The 25833-nt window shown below is 35.9% G+C and overlaps 1 protein-coding gene across 2 annotated transcripts in view; it reads right to left on the bottom strand.

Annotated features, from left to right (window-relative positions):
* Positions 1-25833, bottom strand: part of LOC127852737 (protein unc-80 homolog) — a 138829-nt gene that overhangs the window by 20356 nt on the left and 92640 nt on the right. For both annotated transcript variants that reach the window (XM_052386689.1, XM_052386691.1), the window contains exons 48-57: positions 24688-24817; positions 23526-23565; positions 20445-20500; positions 17674-17844; positions 10396-10449; positions 6172-6295; positions 3957-4184; positions 2933-3025; positions 1227-1315; positions 589-754 (exon numbers count right to left, since the gene is read on the bottom strand). In XM_052386689.1, the coding sequence (XP_052242649.1) occupies positions 589-754; positions 1227-1315; positions 2933-3025; positions 3957-4184; positions 6172-6295; positions 10396-10449; positions 17674-17844; positions 20445-20500; positions 23526-23565; positions 24688-24817 (1151 nt within the window). The remainder of the gene's footprint in view (positions 1-588; positions 755-1226; positions 1316-2932; positions 3026-3956; positions 4185-6171; positions 6296-10395; positions 10450-17673; positions 17845-20444; positions 20501-23525; positions 23566-24687; positions 24818-25833) is intronic.

The raw sequence follows: 25833 nt of genomic DNA, 5'->3' as shown, positions 1-25833 counted from the left end.
AGGGCAAGGCATCGTTATTATTCGGTGCAATAGATGTCTAAACATACCACAATAATAATGAATTAAGACCTGGTTGCATGGCATAAGTATAGACTCAAGATCGCACACAAGAAAAGCTTAGTTTTTGGATTATGGTAAACATAAATGCATTTGTGTAACCATATTATACATTACCATAAAATGGTCATTTCCTTAAGATTTATGATAATTCACACAAATCCACATTGTTCTACTCTGATTGCATCAACAACTTACCCAAGAAAGTTTTGATAATCTAAATTTGTACAAAAGAGTAAATTTTCCCAGAATTGCCATGGAGCATTGCCAGTCAAACACCATGGCCATTCCAACACATGGAGCATTGCCAGTCAAACACTAGGGCCATTCGAACACATTGCCAGTCAAACACTAGGGCCATTCCAACACATTGCCAGTCAAACACCAGGGCCATTCCAACATATTATAAATGGACAAATTAATTCTAATTACCACCAGTGGCAACTCTTCCTGTACATGCTTCATCTAAAAATGCAAATTTACACAGAATTGTTCCAACACACTTGAAATGGGTGAGTCAGATGAACTAACCTCCTGTGGCAATGAACTCTTCCCGTATTTGCTTTAGCTCCAATGCCAATTCAACCAGGATTGTTCCAACACACTTTGGATGGGTGAAACTGTAGCCATGCATCTTGTCTTTGATGGTCTGCTGCTCATAATACTCTTGGGCCGTATCGCAGTTCACTCTTAGCATCTAAGACGATATTACATCAAGGGAGATAAGTTTTATATATTTTTTGTAAGACCTGTTTTTTATGACGTTAACTCAACAATAACTGCTCCATATAAATAAAACATAAAAGTGTTTGCAATATACCATAATGGATCAAAATGATCCATTGTCTGAAATTACCTAACAACAAAATAACAAAACTATGCACGCCCTAATCAAGTCTCGTAATATTATTGAGTCGCGTTCTGAGAAAACTGAGCATAATGCATGTGCATAAAGTGTCATCCCAGATTAGCCTGTAAAGTCCGCACAGGCTAATCAGGGATGACACTTTCCGCCCTAACTGAATTTTTGTGAAAAGGGACTTCCTTTAAACAAAAAATACCATAAAAGCGAAAAGTGTCGTCCCTGCACAGGCTAATCTGGGAGGACACTTTACGCACATGCATCATGCCCAGTTTTCTCAGTACGCCACTCAATTGGTTATAAATACCTTGAACTGAATAAATGGCTGCAGCATAAGAAATATGGAGGGTCTGTGGGTGACAATGAAGTTCAGGAACTTCCATAGCGATATACACACTGGAAAATAAACATGCTTGAACTTCCATAGAGATATACACACTGGAAAATAAACATGCTTGAACTTCCATTGAGATATACACACTGGAAAATAAACATGCTTGAACTTCCATAGAGATATACACACTGGAAAAAAATGCTCCTTTATTATTAAAAAAAATAATAAATTACTCACACATTTTGTAAAACATAAGAAACAAGAAACCATCGGAGACAGGTGATGCTCCCCAAAGTGTTCTATTTGTCACAATATTGCACTATATATTTAGATAAAAAGGAAACGTTTTGAGGGCACAGTAGTTGGGGGGATCATAATTTTTTATTAAAAAATTCAAAGGGCCATAACTCTGTGAAAAATCATCCGACCAAAGCCCGCTGATAATATGCACATCTCCTCTTGGAAGTGAAGCTTTCCATAAAGTTTCATTGAATTCTGGTCATTAGTTGCTGAGAAATAGCCCAGACAAGAATTGCACTATATGTACAGTTAATGGAAAATTTCAAAAATTTCAAAGGGTCATAACTCTGTGAAAAATCATCCGACCAGAACCGGCTGATAATATGCACATGTCCTCTTGGTAGTGAAGCTTCCAAAAAAGTTTCATTGAATTCCAGTCATTAATTGCTGAGATATAGCCTGGACAAAAATTGTGCACGGACGGACACATGGACGGACAGACGAAGCGGCGACTATATGCTCCCCCCCCAAAAATTTTGGGGGAGCATAACAATAAATATAATTCATTAGGAACTTCCAAAATAAAGAAAGATTGTTTGTCAACATAAATAGAAGATATTTGTTCATGTCAGTGTAAGATTGTTTGTTATTTCACGAGTGATCATAGAAAATATATTTTCACGAGTGAAAATATTATTTTTCTATGATCATGAATGAAATATCAAACGATCTTACACTGACATGAACACATTTTCTGTTTCTTTTATGCCCCTTTTTCAAGAAAATAATTAGCAGCTGTTTCCCTTTCGCTGAAAATTTATCCTTTCTCGGAGTTTTTCTCGTGGCGTGCCTCAATATGTTTCAAAACACAAAATGACGTCATTAGTGTGACAAAATGACATCATTATACCACCGAATTTCTCCAGTTAGACTCTTTAACAATGCAAATAAACGGTGAAAAAGCATAAAATAAAAAAAAAAATGTTGGATTTGGTGGAATGTCGATTTTTATTCACTTGTGAACTTAGAAAATATACATAAAATTATTTATGATAATCTAAAAATAGAAAAAGGAGTTCCGAAAATAGTTCTTTTCACCGGTGAAAAGAACAATTTGTTTATTTTCACTGCTGTTATTTCTCTGCAGAAATGTCATATTTTATCATTAGGTATAAAAGAAATATTTATCTTAACGCATGATAGTACAATGCCAAAAAGATGAACATATGTATTTATTTTTGTATTAGAGTGTTACAAAGAATATCCCACTAAATTACTGGTATGGTATTATTCAGCATGAGCCCAGAAAAAACACAAAACAGAAAACCATTTGATTATGTAATTAATGCTTAAAGAGTTCACAAGTATCAGGTAAATATTGATGAGCTATACTTGAGTATGAGTACAAGTGTAACACAACTGTGCAGCAGTATTCATACCTTTCAGCTGTGAGTTGTTGATGATACACTTGGCTACACGGTGCCACTCTGGGGCCAGGGCTCGGTCAAAGCAGGACATCAGAATCTCAAGGCCTGCAAATGAGTAACAAGTGCAAATCTACACACCTGGCTCTTAAATGAACATTCCAAATGTTGATACGTTCAATAACAGGTGAATCTTCATCACACAAGTCTATTCAGCCAACTAGGCATTATTATTAGTTAAAACCTATTTATTTTGGCTAGATTGCATACAAAGCCTAAAGCGCGATTGCATATGCTTATTTGAAACAATCTCAAGTCGTTTCCTGGGACAAGAACCTGTACTTGGTGTGTATAGGGGAAATTTAAAGAACGCTCCGACAATGGGGATCAAGCCTGTGACATCCAAATAGCTAGGCTGACACCATATCCACTTCACCACTGCAACCTCAGGGATAAATCTTGACCTATATTACGATTTTGGTGAATATCATTAGTGTAGATAAGTGTGGAATCACTAATTTTCGTGGAGATCTAGTTATTTTGCGGACAAACTCAGACGGATTAACTCACGCACACACTCACAAACATTATAACGGCTTTAACAAGAGATGTGTTTGTCAGAAACACAATGCCCCCTATTGCGCCGCTTTGAAATAAAATGTTAATACATCATTTGGCAGGTTTAGAAATTATCTCCCTTTTAAAGCTCATTACTTCCCTTGGATTGTATTTTTTTACTTTTGACCTTGAAGGATGACCTTGACCTTTCACCACTTAAAATGTGCAGCTTCATGAGATACACATGCATGCCAAATATCAAGTTGCTTTCTTCAATAGTCAAAAAGTTATGACCAAACTTTAACGAAGGTTTAAGTTTTAGGACACACACATACAATGACAGACATGCCAAAAACAATATGCCCCCGATCTTTCAATCCAAGGGCATAAAAAGCTTTCTGCCTTCGGGTTTGACAAAAATAGTTCAAAAGCAAAATTTTTCACAATCACAATCAGATAATTTGTCTCTTTCTAATCATACCTAAATAGGCTGTCTGGATGAGCAGCTCGTTGCCGTGGTATTTCACAAATCCCTTGTGGCTGTTGCTCATGCTTCCACAGCGACCATGCTCGGTGATGGAAAGATGGTGCATGGCAGACTTGGTGCTCGAGTTGTTCTGACTACCGGACACACGGGTGGGCGGGGAAAGCACGTTTATGATAACCTGCAGGGCGAAGTTGATGTCTACCTGCCGCAGCTTTGGGGTGTCTGTGATTTAAATAAGCAACTGTGTATAAGTATTGTAAGCTTATGCATGGTCTAGTGGTTACACAATTGAGAAATGAAGAGTCGCAGGTTTGATACCCACTCAACCCTGATCTACTAAGTCTTTTGTGTTCCCCACTCAACCTTAACCTACTTAGTCTTCTTTGCTATCCACTCAACCATGACCAAATAAGTCTTTTGTGATCCCCACTCAATCTTAACCTACTTAGTCTTCTTTGCTATCCACTAAACCATGACCAAATAAGTCTTTTGTGTTCCCCACTCAACCTTAACCTACTTAGTCTTCTTTGCTATCCACTCAAACATGACCAAATAAGTCTTTTGTGTTCCCCACTCAACCTTAACCTACTTAGTCTTCTTTGCTATCCACTCAACCATGACCAAATAAGTCTTTTGTGTTCCCCACTCAACCTTAACCTACTTAGTCTTCTTTGCTATCCACTCAACCATGACCAAATAAGTCTTTTGTGATCCCCACTCAACCTTAACCTACTTAGTCTTCTTTGCTATCCATTCAACCATGACCAAATAAGTCTTTTGTGATCCCCACTCAATCTTAACCTACTTAGTCTTCTTTGCTATCCACTCAACCATGACCAAATAAGTCTTTTGTGATCCCCACTCAATCTTAACCTACTTAGTCTCTTTTGATATCAACTCAACCATGACCAAATAAGTCTTTTTATCAATCAACACTCAACTCTAACCCACAAAGTCTTATGTGCTATCCACTCAACTTTAACCAACTATGACTATAGCGTTACCAACACATTCCTGATCAACTTTGGATTTTGTGATATCAACTCAACCATGACCTACTAAGTCTTTTGTGATACCCCCTCAAACCTAACGTAATTAAACAGGAATTGAAGACACAAGCTTTTGGGACAACATATTTTATGATGGAACAAGAGATGTGTTTGTCAGAAACACAATGCCCCCTTATGCGCCGCTTTCAATACTATTTTTGACCTGTGACCTTGAAGGATGACCTTGACTTTTGCCTTTCACCACTCAAAATGTGCAGCTCCATGAGATACACATGCATGCCAAATATCAAGTTGCTATCTTCAATATTGCAAAAGTTATGATCAAGGTTAAAGTTTTGGTTAAAGTTTTGGGACACACACACATACAATGACAGACAGGCCAAAAACAATATACCCCCCAATCTTTCGATCCGGAGGCATAAAAAGGGCCATAATTCTGCCAAAACTGGTGGTAGCAAATATCATTCCTTGAAGATGACAGTTTGAGCAAGATCCACCCATTGGTAAAAAAAAAGAGTTGAAAACACAAGCTTCAGGACGTGTGGACGGACAAGTGCAATGGGTAACTATATTGGATTTTAACCCATTTATGCCTAGTGGACTCTCCCATCCTTCTCAATTGGATCAATTTATTTCCAAAATTATGAATGTCTAGTATATCTATTTCTATATTTTGAATATTTCTTACAGAAATTTCTATGATGCAGCGTCTCATCTGGGTCTACGCTGTTTGCCAAGGCCATTTTTCTAGAAGCTAGGCATAAATAGGTAAAATATTTGAAAATAATAGTTAACCTGTCAATAATTACACTTAGGCATGTCCTTCACAAAAGTTTCCTTTTTTTGGTCAGATTTTGTTGTATAGCAGCCTAGAGATAAAATAACCATACTCTTTTAACCCTTTCCCACTCAGAAGCAAAGTTAAAATGGCTTTTGCAACCAGCATACAACCAGAGCAGCATGCAAGTAACTCGCAGACTGTTCAGGTTTTATGCTGTTTGCTGCTCATCACTATCTAAGGATTAGAAATGAAGCCTTTCAAACTTGAATATAGTAAGAAAAGTCTTTAATTATATTTAACTTTCTAAGTGACTACAAATGCATCAAAATATGTATCTAAGTGATAAAGGATTAAATTTATTATAAGCATAATGTAAACAAGTATTTTCAAACCGTATTGTTTCAGCTATGAGCCTCACCTCTTCTCCCACACCCCACGCGGATACACAGGGGGAGAATAAAGTTGACAAGCATGTTGATGCATCTCTCACTGGTAGGGAACACAGCCATTCCGCCACAGATCTGCTCCAGGGAAAACTGATCCTGTTGGGACAATCATTAAAAAAATGTGCAAATTAATAGTATGGCAAAGCAGGTCATACTAAAATATACCTTTACACAAATTGTATTTGTATGGACATATGTCCACTCTTAAGATTTTATTCCGGAATTGCACTTGTTGACACATGATAATTTTTTAAGGGAAAACTTTCCCACATATAAAGAACATCATGGTTAACACATTTATGAAAAAAGGCCTTGGAAAACAGCATAGACCCAGATGAGACACCGCATGATGCCCCGTCTCATCAGGGTCTGCGCTGTTTGCTTAAAGGAATTTCTGTAAGAAATATTCTAAATATAGCAATAAATATAGACATCCCTAATTTTGGAAATAAATTGATCCAATTTAGAAGGACGGGAGAGGATGGGTTAATATTCGAAATTACATTATTGTCAATAACTATATGTTACTCAGTCAGAGGAGTGCATGGTAATTTTCTTTATTATAAATTAATGGAAAATAACTAAATAACTATTTTTAAAAAGCTGGATGTTGGATTTTATAAGCAAAACTATTATGTTTTAATTTGCTGATGTTTCTTTGTCCTACTTTTAAAAAAAAGCTTAACAGACTTCAAAATTATGCTGAAACAATATATTGAATGTTTTATTAAAAGTAATTATCCATACACCTTTAGTGCAAAAGAACTGTTGGGAATAACTGATCACCATATAAGGGATATATACAACAACAGCAACACAAACATTACAACAGAAACAAAGCAAGAGGAAGCAAGCAATTTGGCAACCAAATCTCACGTAAATCTGTAAATATAATCGTAGATTTTCTGAAATGTTAGAACCCAGAATTATTGATAATTTTTTGTTACGATATATAAAAGAATAGTTATTAACAGTAAAAAAATAACAGGCTTGTCCCATGATTCTTTGATTTAAAGGCCAAATTGTTAATTTCATTGGTGTTGTTATATTTAAACGTTACATCAGACCTACCAAAATAGCATTGGTATCTTTACTTCTCTTACAGAGCAACCAGAATTATTATCAAACACAGCAGCAAGTGCTTAAAGAAAATAATTCAAGCCGTAAAAAAAACACTTCTGCAAAGTTTCATCAAAGCCCTGCCACCTGACCCAATTATTTGTTGCTGAAGTTTCCAAAAACTAACAATTGTTTATTAATGGTTCTATCTGAACCATTACTTTTACTTTTGATGATGCACCAACTTTAGTGTTGTTAGAGCCAAGATGGTTTTCTGTTCAGATGGATATTTGCAATCATACTCAAAGCAAAATCTTCGCTGCTACCTGGGCATTTATATAGAGTTCTAAGCAATGACACCTGTTTAAGAAAACTGGTCTTTATCGATGAATTTTCTATACAAAGGGAGATAATCCTTTGAAATAAGAGTAACAAGAGATTGCCAAGCAAAATGGTCCACTACCGGTGAAACTCCACCATTGTCAGAATTTTTTAAATATATTTGTTGCCATAGCAACCAGAATTCTTCACGTGGGAACAAAATGAACTGACGTGCATAATCTCCATATTGCCATCTGTCCATGTTTCAAGTTTCATGAAAAATATGAAGAACTTTTAAAGTTATTGCAGGATCCAGAAAAATGTGACGGACAGATAGACTGACTGACGCACAGAGCGCAAACTATAAGTCTCCTCCGGTTTCACCGGTAGGGGACAACAAGCAAAATATCCCTTCCATCTGTCAAAACTAATTGAAAAAACTTTTATGGAGATGGATATGAACAATAAACCAGGCCAAGTAAGCAATATGTGTATTATTCAATATCGTTAGTTTATTAGTACATAAGTTTCCAATCTGGAAACAAGTTTTATAGATGAAATAATTGTCTCACTACAGTTAGAGGTATGCTTTAATTGCATATATTAAGTGTACATGTAGGAAACTGTTAATTTATATTGAATCCATGGAGAAACAGAAAGGCGGAGTGATTTATTCTTGCCTACAGGTTACTGTACTACCAATACAAATAGCCTTGGAGGGGTTGACATGTACATATTACAAAAAAGCAAAACTGGAAAGGCCTATGTGTTTCATAGTACAAAATATTAGTGGCAAGAACAGGAAAAGTTTACATGGCTACAAGAAAAGGCCAATAAAAAGCTGCAGCAAGCATATTATTTAACTAAATTTCTTCTCAAAAATGCTGTAATGTTTCATAGAAAACAAGCCATCAGGCTGCAGGGCTGGACAAGGGAAAGCACCAAGAGAAAGTCCCTTATAAAAACATATTTAACATTAAAGGGATGTTTTCACGGTTTGGTAAATCGACAAAATTGAAAAAAGTTGTTTCAGATTCGCAAATTTTCGGTTTAGTTATGATATTTGTGAGGAAACAGTATTACTGACCATTTGCCATGGTCTTATATAGCAATTATATGCATCTTTTGACAATTTAAAAACCTAAAAATCATAAAGCGTTGCAACGCGAAACGATTGAATAATTTGGACAGTTCTGTTGTTGTCGTTTAAATTTGTGAAACTACAAAGATTGATTATATAACGTATAAAATACGCTTCTTATGTATGCTTGGCAGGATAGCTCAGTTGGCTAATGCGTTTTTACTTCAGGATTCCGGGAGTCACTGGTTCGAGCCCTGCTGAGGGCTCCTTTTTTTAATTTTAATTTTGATTTTTTACAGGAGCTTTTAAAATTTGATGTTTACATTTATCAATATAAAGCATTTAATGACAAACTTCAAAACATGCAAAAATCTGTGAAAAGGCCCCTTTAATCTGTGTTTTCAGACAATTAATTACTTTGGACAACATCAAAATCAGCAAAAACTATATATCGTATGTATATTTTCAGCCACTTTCACAAAATGATTTTATTGAAATTTTCTTTTTGTTTACCTCTTTTATATTTCCTCCATTTGGTACATTTATTTTTGAATGAATAAGCAGTAACCCTAATACCTTGTCAAATATTGATACCTTACGAAAGAAATTAACAAGACTATACTTAACCCTTTTAAACATAAGAAACAGAGTGAAAATGGCTTTTGCAACCAGCATAAAACCACAACAGCCTGCAAGTAACTCGCAGTCTGTTCAGAGTTTATGCTGTTTGCTGCTCATCAGTAACTAAAGGTTGGAAATGAAGCCTTTAAAGCTTGAATTTAGTAAGAAAGGCATTTAATTAAATGTTACTTTCTAAAGGACTTCAAATGCATAAAAATACGAATATAAGTGGTAAAGGGTTAAAGCTTGTCACAATAATGAAGAATACCAAAGAAGCCTCACATACTAATATGCAGCAAGTTATGACAAAGAAATATACGACTGTGTGGTGTGGCCAGATTGACCCAAGGGCATGAATCATGATCCATAGTATAATTGCACAGCACCACAATCACATTTCACATGCCAATTGGTTAGTTTAACCCTTTTCCACTTAGATACATATTTGATGAAGAAAAGTAAAAAGCTTACATACAATGTAACATAACAAGTGAAGTAGATCTCAAATTTGCAGGGTATAAACAGTTTGATGAATACTAATGAGGTACCCAAGATATTATTGGGATGAATCTTCTAACCAAGTTTCATGAAGATCTGACAATAAATGTGGCCTCTAGAGTGTTAACAAGGTTTTACTATAGCCATATAATGAAAAATGACCCGCACCTTGGCAGCCATGTTTTTCAAGCAAACGTAACCATACCCAAGATATTATTGGGATGAATCTTCTGACCAAGTTTCATGAAGATCTGACAAAAAATGTGGCCTCTAGAGTGTTAACAAGGTTTTACTATATATGTGCTGACAATACTTCAGATAGTATTTTTAAGCTATGTTCCTTCCAAAAAAATTACAAGAGCTTAGCAGAGTTCAATCACTGTTACCTCATTGCTGGGCAACGCCTAACCATGCATAAACCAGCATGCATATCAATTAAAGCTAAATTCTAATTTTCCTCACACAAAGCATTTTTTTAAATAATTACAGCCGATTGTTTCTTAAATATGTTAGTGATGGAGATTGCGTCTACTAAAATGTTTCGGTACAAGTATGCAGCAAACATCAATTGTCAAAAAACACAGAGTAAACACAGCATGTAGGATACACATCTTACTGTCGTAATCTGGCTAGAAATGTCAGCTGGCATCCACCCTACATAGCCCCGATACTGAACGAAAAATGACAACAAGAAAAAACACAAGTAAATCATCGATAAAAAAAGCAACAGAACATATGTATAAACAACAGAATCTTTTCGAACCAAACTTGAATTTGGTTTTGTGTAATCATTTCAAGGTTTTGTGTAATCATTTCAAGATTTTGTGTAATCATTTCAAGTTTTTGTATTTCAATCTTTTGTGAAATCATTTCAAGGTTTTGTGTAATCAATTCAAGGTTTTGTGAAATCATTTCAAGGTTTTGTGTAATCATTTCAAGGATTTGTGAAATCATCTCAAGGTTTTGTGTAATCATTTCAAGGTTTTGTGTAATCATTTCAAGGTTTTGTGAAATCATTAAAAGGTTTGGTGTAATCATTTCAAGGTTTTGTGTAATCATTTCAAGGTTTTGTGTAATCATTTCAAGGTTTTGTGTAATCATTTCAATCATAAACAAGTTCCAAGCCTGTATGCAACATGTTGAGCCCCATTTCAATAATTCTTGAGATACTTTAACAAGCTGCACCATGCATTTTGGCTCCAAGTCTGACCTTGACCATTGACCAAGGGGTGACACACCTTTTCCACAAAAGTTTTGGTAAATTATTCTTTAAATTAAATTATTAATGATAAAATAAGAATCCAGATTTCGCAAAATTCGAGATGTAACTTATAAGTAACCGTTTGACCCTGTTCTTTGACTTTTTATTGTAACCTTGACCTTGAGGTAGGGGACATATGATACGTGCAACACATGTCGCATTGCAAGCCCACATATATATATTCAACCATTGTGACTTCTATATTGAGCTTTCGAAAAGCAGTCTTGAAAAAAGCTCCAACAGAAATAAATGCGCTTTTTTCATAAAACTTATATAACTTAATGTAACCACATTTATTAAACCTAAAGCAGAAATACCGGTAATATGGCTCATATACGGAAAAATGCCCCACCCACAAATATAATGCTAAATGGAGACATATACACATACTATGGAAGCAATTTTGTCTACAAAAAATAAAACAACCAAAAAGCACAACTTAGTCAGAAGTTTAAATGTTCACATAATAACAAACCTCCATAAAATGTTTAGCTGTTCCCAAATTAACACAACTCCATCCAAATTTTAACTGTTCCCAAAATACCAGATCTTTGTCAAAAAATAATTGTTCCTAAGATAATAGACCTCAGTAGTCAAAACTTAAACTTTTCCACAATAACTGACCTCATACAAAAGTTTAACTTTTCCTAACATAACACATTTTAATCAAAAGTCCAACTGTTCCAAGATAACAGACCTCAATCAAAGGTACAACTTTTTCCAACATAACAGACCTCATTCAAATTTCAACTTTTCTCAAAATAAAAGACTTCAATCAAAGTTTTAAATTTTCCAAATTAACAGAACTCAATTGAAAGTTTAACTTTTCCCAAATTAACAAACCTCAATCTAAAGTTTAACTTTTTTCAAAATGACACACCTCACTTGCCAAAAAGTAATAGACCTCAATCAAAAGTTAAACTTTTCCCCCGAAATTTAACTCCACCCCCCCCCCCCCCCCCCCCTTAAAAAAACTAGAGCTTTGTCACAGACCTGACGAATACCCCCCACATGCCACATTGACACAGAATATTTTGCGTGTTGTCTTCACAAAAAACAGCGGACACCATGCTCAATGTTTAAAGCGCACTAAGTGACCCCGTGACCTGGTTTTTGACACTGCATGGCCCATGTTCGAACTTGACCTACACATCATCTAGATACAACTTCTGACCCAGTGTGGTGAAGATCGGACGAAAACTACTTGAATTAGAGAGCAGACACCATGCTGAATGTGTAAAACATACTAAGTGACCGCGTGACCTAGTTTTTGACCTGGCATGACCCATATTCGAACTTGACCTAGACATCATCTAGATACAACTTCTGACCAAGTTTGGTGAAGATCGGATGAAAACTACTTTAATTAGAGAGCGGACACTATGCTCAATGTTTAAAACACACTAAGTGACCCCCGTGACCTAGTTTTTGACCTGCCATGACCCATGTTCGAACTTGGCCAAGACATCATGTAGATACAACTTCTGACCAAGTTTGGTGAAGATCGGATCAAAACTACTTGAATTAAAGAGCGGACACGGACGGACCGACCAACAGACTTACAGACCGACAGACAGACAAGCTCACTCCTATATCCCCCCCTTAACTTCGTTTAGTGGGGGTATAACAAAACTGACCTCAATAAAAATGTAATTTTATGCAAAAATAACAGACCTAACAGATCCAAATTCTGTCAAAGCCTTGAAATATTAAAAAGGTTAAAAGGATACCAGCAGGAAAACTTAAGGATTATATTTTGCAGCCAGCAATAGCAAAGATATCCATTTAAAAACATTTTCTGAACATAAAACTGTCCGTGTAAAATCGTATTCAGAACACTAAACAGTAAAAAACAAATCCTTAACATAAACATGGTCTGGTAAGAAAATAATCCATTAACCAACAAGAGGGCCATGGTCCCTAAGGCGCTAGCCTGAGACCCAAAGGAACTAGACTATTCTGAAAAGGTGCTCGCTAATTCATGAAGATTGGACCACAAAAGTGACCTCTAGAGTATTAACATGTTGTTGTTTTTTGTAGGACCTAGAGACCTAGTATTTGAGCTCACATAACCCAGTTTCTATCTCAGCTGAGATTTTATTGGGACAAAGTTTCATGAAGATTGGGCTATAAATGTGGCTAAAATAGCGTCAACAAGTTTTCACTACAGCCATAAAACTTTCCTACCCTGCCCCCCTCCCCCCTGGTTGCCATGTTTTTCAACAAACCAAAAAATGTTCAAAGTCAACTGAGAAGTGAGAAAAACAAGCAAATTTGTTGAATTGATATCCCCCGCCAATATGCTTCCGGACACAAAAGTGTTATATTTGACACTCAAAAAAGCATTTTTTCAAGATACAAAGGGCCATAAACTCCCTTATTAACAGATGTTGTACAATGCCATTTGGCGTGCATCATCCTCTTAGCCATATATATACTCATACCAAGTTTCAATGAAATCTGCATAAGCACTTCCAAGATATGGCTGCGGACACAGAAGTGCCGGATGGACGGAAAGAAGTACGGATGGACGGACAACGCCAAAACAATATCCCTCCGCCAATGGCAGGGGATAACAAGTGTTCTGACTACGCTTCATTTAGATTGCACTAAAAATGTGACTTCTAGAGTTTTAACAAGGTTTCACTATAGCCATATAAGGAAAACTGTCCCGCACCCCCCCCCCCCCTCCCCCCCCCCCGGCCGCCATGTTTTTCGACGAAACCATTACCACTTTCAAACTCAGCTGAGCTATTATTAAAATGTTTTGACAAAGAAACTATAAGTCTTTACTATATATGTGACTACTTGAGTGTTAACAAGATTTTACTACAGCCATATAAGGAAACATGCCACACCCCACCCAGAAGGCCATGGACCTTCACCATATTCCAGCTCAGCACAGATATCATTAGAATAAAATTTCATGTTCTGACCAAGTTTTATGAAGTTTGGACTAAAAATTTGACTTCTAGAATGATAACAATGTTTAACTATAGCCATGTAAGGAAAAATGCCCTGCCACCCTGGTGGCCATGTTTTTTAACAGACTGGAACCATTTTCAAACTCATCTGTAATATCATTAGAACAAATGTTATAACTAAGTTTTTTAAAGATTGGAAATAAATGTGACATCTAGAGTGTTACTAAGGTTTAACCATAGCCATGTAAGGAAAAATGCCCGCCACCTTGGTGGCCATGTTTTTTAACAGACTGGAACCATTTTCAAACTCATCCAAGATATCATAAGAACAAATGTTCTGACAAAGTTTCACGATAAGTTGACAATAAATGTGACAACTAGAGTGTTAACAAGGTTTAACTAAATATTTTAATTACATAAAAAGTTTCATTATGAGTTAACCAAGTATGGAAATATGGACTGAATAATGGACAGACCGATGGCTTAATGCCTCTGGCTTGAGATGATGCCGGTGGCATAAATAAATCCTTGTTTCAAACATCTACCCACCAACAATAAAAGCTAAACAGAAAATGTACAATGTACATTTACTCATTCTATCACAAACATTTACACACATATGTACACGGCTAAAACAAAGTAATAAGCAAATATTCATAGCATATCAATACACAGGTCATAAGCATATGTTTTTCTTTCAGAGAAAAAAATTCATATTATAATACTATACCATGATATATTTCTTTTTAATTCAATGACAAAATCTTAGCTTATATACAATGAAAAATACAAAATACCTAAACACTATCTGTTTATAAAATAAAATAAAATAAAACTAGGGCTTCATATAATTTTGGATTCACCCCCCACCCCCACCCCAAAAAAATACAACTAAAAGTTATGTTTAACGATATTGATCATCAAATAATGTTAATTATCATTATACATTAAATACAAACATACGCAATGTCCCGAGCTAAACTGGTCTTGATTTTCACCCTGGTCCTTATTTGAAGCAACCACCACCAATTATATTAAATATGACATTCTCCTGCTTATATCTGGCGCCTAGAACCTAAGTAAACAATTGCAATCCAGCATCTTCAATTCAAAACCCTGATCCTTATATTTGGCAGTCAGTCTCTAAATTAAAAAATCCTAGCACCATGAACCTTAAATTTTGCACTCTGCACTAAGTTCACAATATTTGTTATTCGGAACTCTCCAGTCTGGGTTTTTCGGATATTTGAGCACGCTCGGTAGGTACAAACAAAAGCTGACTAGCATATTTTAAAAGATAGTGAATCAATAATTTATCTTATCGCTGAATAGTAAACACCACCTTTTCTTCTCAAACATTCGTTATAGTTGATAAATATACCATGATTTAATCATTTTTTCTCTGGGCATACAGTTTTAATGGAAGTTTGTCAATGAAACTACCAAGACATATACTGCATCGTATATATATTATGACGAAAGGATTCGCAGTAAAAATAGATTCTTTGTGCTTCTTCACTTCTACAGTATATATACCTCCCTTAGTTTTAAATTTGCCAGGTAAACAATATGAAATTGTAACATGTTTTTCATAAAGTAAGTTAATTGTATGGCTAAAAATAATGTATTAAGCATTAAAAAAGTATTTGATATTTAAGGAATGTTTCTAGTAAAATCCTGCGTATATATTCGGCTAGTTTCTGTGGAAGTGAAGGAGAAATGCCGATCGGTAATCTCCGTAACGTGCGGAGGGAATTCGGAAACATCGGTAGTTTCCAGATCGTGCCTTTCTGTTGGCTAGCTGGCGCTCTGTTCGCCAGTATATAAAGACGCGCAGATTGGCAAGTTAGTGAGTTCTCCTGTGTATGCGAGCGGATCAACATCTGAAGAAAAGGGACGTTACTCTAAAAGAACAGTGCTCTGAAGCATTTGGGTGTTTACGTTGACTTCGTACGGTGCTGCCCGGGCTTCTGAGTTCCTGTTGTATGGTTAGAGGGTCTTCAGAGGGTTGGAGTCTACGGACGTCGTACAAGGCAGTGTCAGAAGCTTCACCTAAGGCCTTGGGGTGACGAAGAGCCAGTGGCTTCGCGGGATCCAGTAGCCTCACGGAGGAGGTAGCCAGTAGCTTCATGGAAGCCGGAGGGTTCGTTGAAGGCATCGGTCCCCTCTTTGGTCGCATTGTATATATCTTAAGCGACTCGATTATTTTAAGTTCATAATCAGAAAGCAGGTAGTCTAAGGAAAATTATTTATTACACTGTTTATTGTACTGAATGAAATAGTTAGCCTTCCGAGGACTTCGGAAGGCACATCGTGAGTTTGAGGTCGTGCACACAGCGCTCGGTGGCGGCCTAAGGAAGTCGGCGGTTCGCGCTACAATATTTTACCATTCAGAAAGATTTAAAATCATACAGACAAGTACCGAAAAACTAAAACTTTACTATCCTCAGTCCATTCGTAGTACTAGAACTAATATATTGTTCAATATCAGTTGGATATTTATATGTCTACTGACATAGCTCTAGTGTGATGCTTTTCTTTAATCTTATTATAAAAGTAAAGAAAATTATTTGCTAAAGACTAAGGCTTTTAGATCAGAAGGCACATTACAAACAAGCTTTACCATACTTGTATTTGCTATATCTATAAAGCATGCCTAAAAAAAACAAGAACATGAAAAATGTTTTTTCAGAAGAAATATTGCATATGTCAAGCCGTTTGTATAGGTTCCTTCATTACCATACAGCTAACAGGCGGCTGTACATCTGAACGGTGTATTTAGACTTTAATCCTGTATTAAACGTCTGACATACATGTATATCAGTGTTAGATTTGTGATGTGTAATTAATAATATTATTATAATAACAACACAACAAAAGACTTGAATTTTGACATTTCCTAAAAGAAACACTACTGTCGTTTAAATACTTATTATCCACTACTAAATGGGAAGGAAATCGGAAATCGACGTTACTGGTCATTACTGTATTAATGACAATGTTTGTACCTCCCGCGCGCACTCAGAAATCGGAAAAACCCACAGCGCGCGAGTTCCGAATTAAATCTATTGCAACCTACCATCTTAAATATGGCTTAACCTCCTTAAATTTGGCACTCTGTACCTTAATTAAACCTTTTCCACTTAGATACGTATTTTGACGCATATGTAGTCCCTTAGAAAGTTACATTTAATTCAATACCTTTCTTACTAGATTCAAGTTTTACAGGCTTCATTTCCAACCCTGTGTTACTGATGAGCAGCAAACAGCATAAAACCTGAAAAGGCTGCGATTTACTCGCAGGCTGTTCTGGTTGTATGCTGGTTGCAAAAGTCATTTTCACTTTGCTTCTTATATGGGAAAGGGTTAAAAAATCTGGAACCTGGAACCTTAAATTTGGCACCCTGAACCGAGCATGGTCCTAGATCATTCATTAACCCATTTATGCCTAGCGTCTAGAAAAAAGGACTTACCTAACAGTGTAGACCCAGATGGGACACCGCATAATGCAGCGTCTCATCAGGGTCTACGCTGTTTGCTTAAAGGAATTTCTGTGAGAAATATTCTAAAAATAGAAATAAATATAACAGACATCCCTAATTCTGAAATATATTGATCCAATTTAGAAGGATGGGAGAGTCCACTAGGCATAAATGGATTAATTCATTTAAGTCACATGTATTGAGCCAAGCTCAACTTGTGCACCTACCCCAAGAGCCTGCATCTGCATGGCAACCAGCTTGACAACCTCCGAGCAGAACATGGGAGGAATGAGGGAGCCACTGTGTTCACCGCGGAACACACCCATACCCGGTAAACTCTCCATCACCGTTTGGGTACCACTAGACAGTACGATCTGGATAAGGGCACTGATAAGCGTCTGAAAAGTTGAGTACATGTTTGTAATATTTCAAGGTCAAATGTGATGTTTGGGATACATAGAGTGAAAAGCAGAGTAGTGTTCAATACAGATAACTTAATTTTTTGATGTTTGAGAAACCAAAACAGTAGCCTTGGCTAGTGTTTCAGGTTTTTCCCTGTCAATTATATAAACATTCTATGGTTTCAACCATTTTTACATGCTCTGTTTTTATCTAAAATATTAATTGAATAAAATGGCTGGAAAACACCAACACAAAAAAGACTTTCTCTATATTGGTGTGTTTATTAACAAAGGTGCAATCCCAGCTTAGTTAATGCAATTATTTTGGTCTAAGCACGCATGCTTGGATAAAACTGTATTTTCTGATTGACTAACAAATCTACATTCAGTAAACTGAACATATATGCTTTTTTTAGTAAAATAAGAGGGGCTAAATAGACTTATGTATTGTTAAGATAAAACATTCTGACCATTTAGTCATAAATGGTTACTTGTTTTTCCTTAGATTTGACAACGTATCCTTGTTTCGTCGAGATAAACATTCTGAGTTTTTTGTGTCAAGATTGAATGAAAAATGTGGCCTCTAGTGCAATAAAAAGCTAAACATTTTCAACACAAAACAGACAACGGACACCGAATCAGGCCGAACATATCCATGGTGATAAAAAAAGCACCTTGAGGACAACTGAGCTAACAAAAGGCAAGATGGGACCAGGGCTTTGAAATAGTGATTATTAAATATAAAAAAGTTTGAATCAAATATAAAAAAATATTTAAGAAGGGGGAACAAATCCAGACCGATAAAATACCTAAACATTTCAGATAAACATGGTTCTAAATAATTGTGACCTAGTGAAAAACTATGCACATATTCCAATAAGACTTACAATTTCATTAAGACAATTCCATTCTTCTACTGAAACAAGGGCTTTTTGTAAAACATGCAAGCCCCCCATATGGGCTGTGAGTTGTAGTGGCAGCCATTGCGTGAATACTATTTTTGTCACTGTGACCTTGACCTTTGACCTTGTGACCTGAAAATCAATAGGGGTCATCTGCCAGTCATGATCAATGTACCTATGAAGTTTCATGATCCTAGGTCTAATTATTCTTGAGTTATCATCAGGAAACCATTTTACTGTTTCGAGTCACTGTGACCTTGACCTAGTTACCTGAAAATCAATCATGGTTCAAACAAAAATCTCAAACCTAAATTCAAGCACTTTTCAAGGACTTTTTAAGGCCAAATTTTCATTTTCAAGGCCGAGAACCGTATGTTAGTTTCCTTTAAAAAATGCATTTTCAAGCCAGATTAACACAGTATATATCATTTATTTGCTCTAACACATTAAACTAATTTCACAATAAATCATTTGTGTTATTTCTAATTATTACATACACATAAATGTTATCCATCCTTAACTCAATGAGTCTCACATATGTATTTACTTTTTAAAGTTATTACAAACAAACACACTGTCTCTTTATATGCTCACATCAAACAGACTAGTTCATTTCATTTAAACAGAAGTTAGTTACTATAACATTTTGTATTTCACAGGGCTGTTGTTGTTAATGTCTGTTTTAGATTGCACAGTTTTAACAATAGCACCTTCCTGTTTCACCAAAAAGCACAATGCAGGACTCCTGTTTGCTTCTCAATTTCATGTTTTCTTTGTGGGTTTCCCCTTTATCGTGGCTTTTCAAAGCGCTTTCACCCATTCCCCCCGACACCAATGGTCTTTATATAGACCCAACAATGTGCTTTTCAAATGTCATTTGTTTTCTGTTCCGAGGAACATTCATAAGTTTCGCGCAAAACATAACGATAAACGTCATTTTGACAACTTCTTTATGACCAGAAAATAACGCCATGAATATTCATGTTTAAAGAATGTTGACGTATCGTATAAGTTGTAATTATTTAAGCATTTTTCTGCATATCATCGGTGTTTATGACCAGAAAGTAGCGCCAGGAATATTCAGTTAACCACTCTGGTTTGAAACGACACTTCCCCATCGCTGAATTTTTACTCGCGAAAATTGATCACAATGGCGAACCTCTGACGTAGTACACATAATCTGTGACGTGTACACTAAACGTTTCGTACCCAATAGTGTACGAAACTTATATTTTGGTACACATTTTTTGCGCGAAGGAATTTATGATAAATTTTCGTAATATTTTCCTTAAGAACGATTTAAGTTTATGGCGATGATAAAAGTAATTTTGAACAAAATAAAAAATTTCAAGGCTTTTTTACATGAAATAAGTACTTTTCTAGCACTTTTTCAAGGCCAACCTTTGTTCAAGGGCTTTTCAAGCCTAGGACTCGTTTTCAAGCACTTTTCAAGCCCTGTGCGAACCCTGTCAATAGGGGTCATCTGACAGTCATGATCAATGAACCTTTGAAGTTTCATGATCCTAGGCCTAAGCGTTCTTGAGAAACCATCTGACGGACTGACCGACCGACCGACATGTGCAAAACAATATACCCTCTCTTCTTCGAAGGGGGGCATAATAAATATATGCACAAACAATATGTGGTATATAATGTGCCAAAGGAGATAATTACTTTGCCCTTTACAAGACCTACCTTTAGATGGGGAAGATGTGCAAGGTATGGAAACTTCTTCAGTGTTAGGAACACACCTGGAATCAACATACCAGGTACATGGAAAGTCATAAACAGAGCTCCAGATAAGGATTTGTGAAATTAGTAACGGTACTGCCACTGACAGAAAGAAAAGGAGTAACGCTTAAAATCAATTAGTACCTGTACTACCTTATCCAAAAATACAGGTAGTACTGTACTACCCGTTTTCTTGGACATTGAAGAGTGTATAACTGACTTTACAGAAACATTTGCAGCAATTAAAATAAATATATGTAGCTTCTTAAATAGTTACTGTATTAGGTTTTCCATTCTGAATTATGATGCTAATACAACTACACATTAAAACTTATGACTAATACTATTTCTTCATTTTTCTTGACAAGAAAACACAAGCCAACTAGTAAGCTAAGTAAATGAACACTTATTTCACTGTCTCATCCGTTTCCCATCGTGTTTTTTAACGTTTTACGCCACCGACGCAATCAAATCGTTTAATATCGGGGCAACAATGTATTTTTCTAGGTTTACATATTTAATGTCAGGATGGTTAGAAGACACCGTATGTAGTCATTATATGACAACAAAGTGTTGTTTTGAGCCGCTTTAGGTATAGCCGGCATTCAATTGCGCGCAGACATATCATTTTTGACGGATTTACAAGTTACAGGAAATCACGCGACAGAATAGACAATAATATATGAACCCAGTCTACAACTTTTTGGTAATTTAAATTAACGAAAAGCGCCGTTAGGTTAGAGACCAACAAATCACGCCGCGCTGGCGCAGACGTATCGGTACGGTCAGATTTTTTTTCGTAAATGCGTAAAATGCATATTAATGTCGTAATTGTACGTCCAGTTTATAAAAATAAATGCATAAATCTTCATGAAAAAAGGCATATTTACGGCTGTACGGCCTTATCTGGAGCTCTGATAAAGATGATTAATATGGCCCCTTTGGTGTAAAAAGTTACCATGTGCCATTGAAAACAAGAGATTGCCAAGCACTATGTTCCACTACCAGTGAAACTCCACCATTGTCAGTGTTTTTTTATTTTTTTTTTATATAGATTTGTTGCAATAGCAACCAGAATTCTTGACGTAGGAATAAAATAAAAATGACGTGCATAATCTCCATAATGCCATCTATCCATGTTTCAAGTTTCATGAAAAAATAGGAAGAACGTTAAGAGTATCGCACGATCCAGAAAAGTGTGACGGACTGACAGACAGACAGAGCCCAAACCATACATTTCACCGGTAGGGGACAATAAATGTAACATGGTACCTTTTTGCACCAATGAGGCAATAACACAAGGTTTTCAAAGCACAGACTTTTGACCTTGCAGACCCCTTTGGCAAAGTGGATGAAGTGTGCACCTAGTGATCAGAAGATCCTATGTTTGATACCCTCTCAGGAATTGTTCTCATTATCTTCGACACCAAGTACTGGTTAAATTCAATTCAGAAACCAGGTTGAGAAATGTCTTAAGGTAGCCAACCTGTAATGGGCACCTTTCCAAATATAATATAATATAATATAATGTATTATTTTCTTAATCAGCATCATTTCACTGAACTACATGCAAATTTTTAGGTAGGCTTTCCATGCTTTTTTAACAAATATACTGATTTTTTCAAAACCACCCCACGCTCGGCTTTCGTCCAGTTTATTTGCACCCCTGGGGTATATGAAAGTTCCATAATTCATCCAGATTTCCAAATATGGGCATGCAGTTGGTGTGTACAGATGCAGTAAAGGTGTTTAAAGTTTAAACAATATGAAATAAGTATTCTTTTACAGACATTTATTTTTTATAACTTGTTATCTATGGAAGAGCGCCATGAAATGTTAGTGGTTTCAGCCAAGTAGAAATTGGGTTGGTTAAAAAAAAAAGTGTCCTCAACAAAATAGTATCATTTGAGTAATTTTTTGTTATAACTTAGTTTTTATAGATACACTATACAGCAAAAATACCAAGAAATAGAGAGATTTACTGTTTACTTTTTGAAATAAAAATGCAACATGCATGATTCGTATTTTCAGCAGAAAATCATCCAATTTAGCCATAACGTTGTTTTAATTTAAATTTTTTTAAAGAATGTGCATAAAAATTGCAACACATTTAACAATAAACATAGCTTATATGCTATATTAAATCAAATTACGTTAGAAAAGAAATGAAACGCGCCGCAAAAAGTATGCGATGTCGGCAGGATTCGAACCTGCACGGGAAGATCCTAAAAGATGTCAAGGCTATCGCCTTAACCACTCGGCCATGACAACTTCAAATTAGTGAAAGTTTAAATAAGATATGCATAAGTAAACAGTTAAAAAGGCTCTGCGATCTTTTAAGAAATCGCGAAATCGTATTTTTCAGATGATATTTGGATCAAAGTCAATATTTATTGTGAAAATACTGTATTATAAAGGAATTACGTAAACATATATCAAAATTCGAAGTTTGAAAAAAATATAATTCATCTCTCGGAAATAACTGATCATAGAAGATCGACAATGATCGTAAAATAAATCGCGGGAAATCATATCGGGTGCGCTACCTTAACAAGCAAATTCGTTGACTTCGTTGTCAATATGCTTCTGGACACAAAAGTGTTATATTTGACACTCAAAAAAGCATTTTTTCAAGATACAAAGGGCCATAACTCCGTTATTAACAGATGGAGTACGATGCCATTTGGCGTGCATCATCCTCTTATCCATATATATACTCATACCAAGTTTTAATGAAATCCGCCAAAGCACTTCCAAGATATGGCTCCGGACGGACGGAAAGACGGATGGACAACACCGAAACAACATCCCTCCGCCTATGGCAGGGGATAATAAGCCTTCATCATTTGTTTTTATCAAGCTTAATTAAATAGGTTTTAACTCAATATTTAAACTACCATTTCAACTTTTCAGAACGATAAATTAGTGAACAGGGTCTATGAGTATATATCATTCAGTATTAATGCCATGCAGTAAATATGCAAGATGTTATAATTGTGACCGGATACTGGCCAGTCAAAACCATGCTACCATAAATATGTGTACCTTTAAGCAAATTTGCTGCAGCAGTCCAATCAACCTTCCTCTGGAAAATAAACAACGTATTTATTACAACTTGCCAGCATCGATTAAACATCTTTGCATTAAAAGAGTTACTAATAAACTCCAAATGTTATGAGATGCCACTATCATTTAAATTGTGCTTTAAACAAGAAAAGCACCCTTATTATGATTCAACAAGAGGTGTGTTCGTCAGAAACACAATGCCCCCTACTGCGCCGCTTTGAAATATAAAAAAATTGACCTTAGACCTTGAAGGATGACCTTGACCTTGAACTTCCACCACTCAAAATGTGCAGCTTCATGAGATACACATGCATGCTAAATATCAAGTTGCTATCTTCAATATTGCAAAAGTTATGGCCAACGTTAAAGTTTTTTTCGGATGGACGGACAGACTGACATACTGACTGACGGACAGTTCAACTGCTAAATGCCACTCTACCGGGGATAAAATAAAAATGACTCTTTTAACACTATGCAAATGTTTTTGACAAACCTGTTTGCTGATCTACATTCGTCTATATACATAGATATTGTGGAAATTGATTTCTTGCATAGTGTGTAATAATTTATATGTCACGTGTTTAAAATAATTATATTTACTATTAACAACTATGTTGACATGTCTTATGTACTAAAACTTGTATATTGAACTGGTGGACTCTCGTTACCAACTTATTGTTGTTGTGATTGTCACTGTTTTTGTTAAAGCATGAGGTATGCACTTATAAGTGAACATTACCAAAACTTTAGACTACATACAACATTTCTCAAATCGAATATCATGCACACAAATAAGGGCTGATGTTTATCCCATCAATTTTCTGCTGTAGCTAAGAAATATTAACCCATTTGTGCCTAGCGTCTAGAAAAAAGACCTTGGCAAACAGCGTAGACCCAGATGAGATGCCACATGATGCAGCGTCTCATCAGGGTCTGCGCTGTTTGCTTAAAGCAATTTCTGTAAGAAATATTCTAAATATAGAAATAAATATACTAGACATCCCTAAATTTGGAAATAAATTGATCCAATTTAGAAGGATGGGAGAGTCCACTAGGCATTACTGGGTTAACCAAAAGAAGTGTATTAAAACCTATACAATATTGAGCACACAAATAAGGACTGTTACGAAAACAATCAAACCTTGAGGTGAGGGCGTTTTGGGTTGTTTATTTTGTTGAACAGCCTATCAAGCCTTCGCATGATGAGATTTAGGGCCGGTCTCACCGACTCTTGTGACCAATCAGTGATCGGCAATATTTCTGTCATGTACCTGAAATGTAACATGAACTAGAGCTTTGTCACAAACGTGACGAATACCCCCACATGCCACATTGACACAGAATATTTTTCACGTTGTCTTAACAAAAAAACAATGGAAAACATGCTGAATGTTAAAAACGCACTAAGTGACCCCGTGACCAAGTTTTTGACCAGGCATGACCCATATTTGAACATGACCTAGACATCATCTAGATACAACATCTGACTAAGTTTGGTGAAGATCGGATGAAAAGAACTTGAATTAGAGAGCGGACACTTAATAGACAGACCGACAGACAGACCGACAGACAAGCTCACTCCTAAATTTCCCCCCTAAACTTCGTTTGTGGGGGTATAAATATGCTCAATGTTAAGATACTATAACATTATTGTGGCAGTTATTTTTAAATGATTTCCATACAAAAACTTGACTAATTTTCAGACAATGAAAGATGTTAATCATACCTAAGGTTTCCATCTATTCATTATGAACTAATCCTATAAAAATTGTGTGCAGCCCTTTTCTGGGGGTAACTGAAGTACGTAGCTGAAGCCATACTTGTACGGGAACCATACCCAAGTTCATATGAGCCATGTAGAGAGTTACTCATGAAGAGACTTTACCAACTATACTACAACCAACAACTTCACACAAATACAGTACAACACCAATACCTCTTTACCACTCAGATACGAACTATGACACGTTTGTAGTCCCTTAGAAAATCAAATTAAATTAGAAACCTTTCTTCCTGATTTCAGTTTTAAAGGCTTCATTTCCATCCTTGAGAAACTGATGAGTAGCAAACAGCATGAAACCTGAACAGACTGCGAGTTACTCGCAAGATGTTTTGGTTTTATTCTGGCCTCTTGTTCACAAAACATTTTTGCAATCGAAAATCGATTTTAACTGACATCGATTTTCATTTTTGCCTATCAACTACAATGGAAATCCATTTTCAATGACAAGCAAAATAGATTTTCGATTGCAAAAACTGCTTTGTGAACACGGGGCCTGGTTGCATA

This window comes from Dreissena polymorpha, chromosome 12 (assembly GCF_020536995.1).
Source record: "Dreissena polymorpha isolate Duluth1 chromosome 12, UMN_Dpol_1.0, whole genome shotgun sequence".
Taxonomy (NCBI): domain Eukaryota; kingdom Metazoa; phylum Mollusca; class Bivalvia; order Myida; family Dreissenidae; genus Dreissena; species Dreissena polymorpha.
The sequence above is the reverse complement of the archived record's forward strand: the minus strand, read 5'-3'. Positions and strand labels throughout refer to the sequence as shown.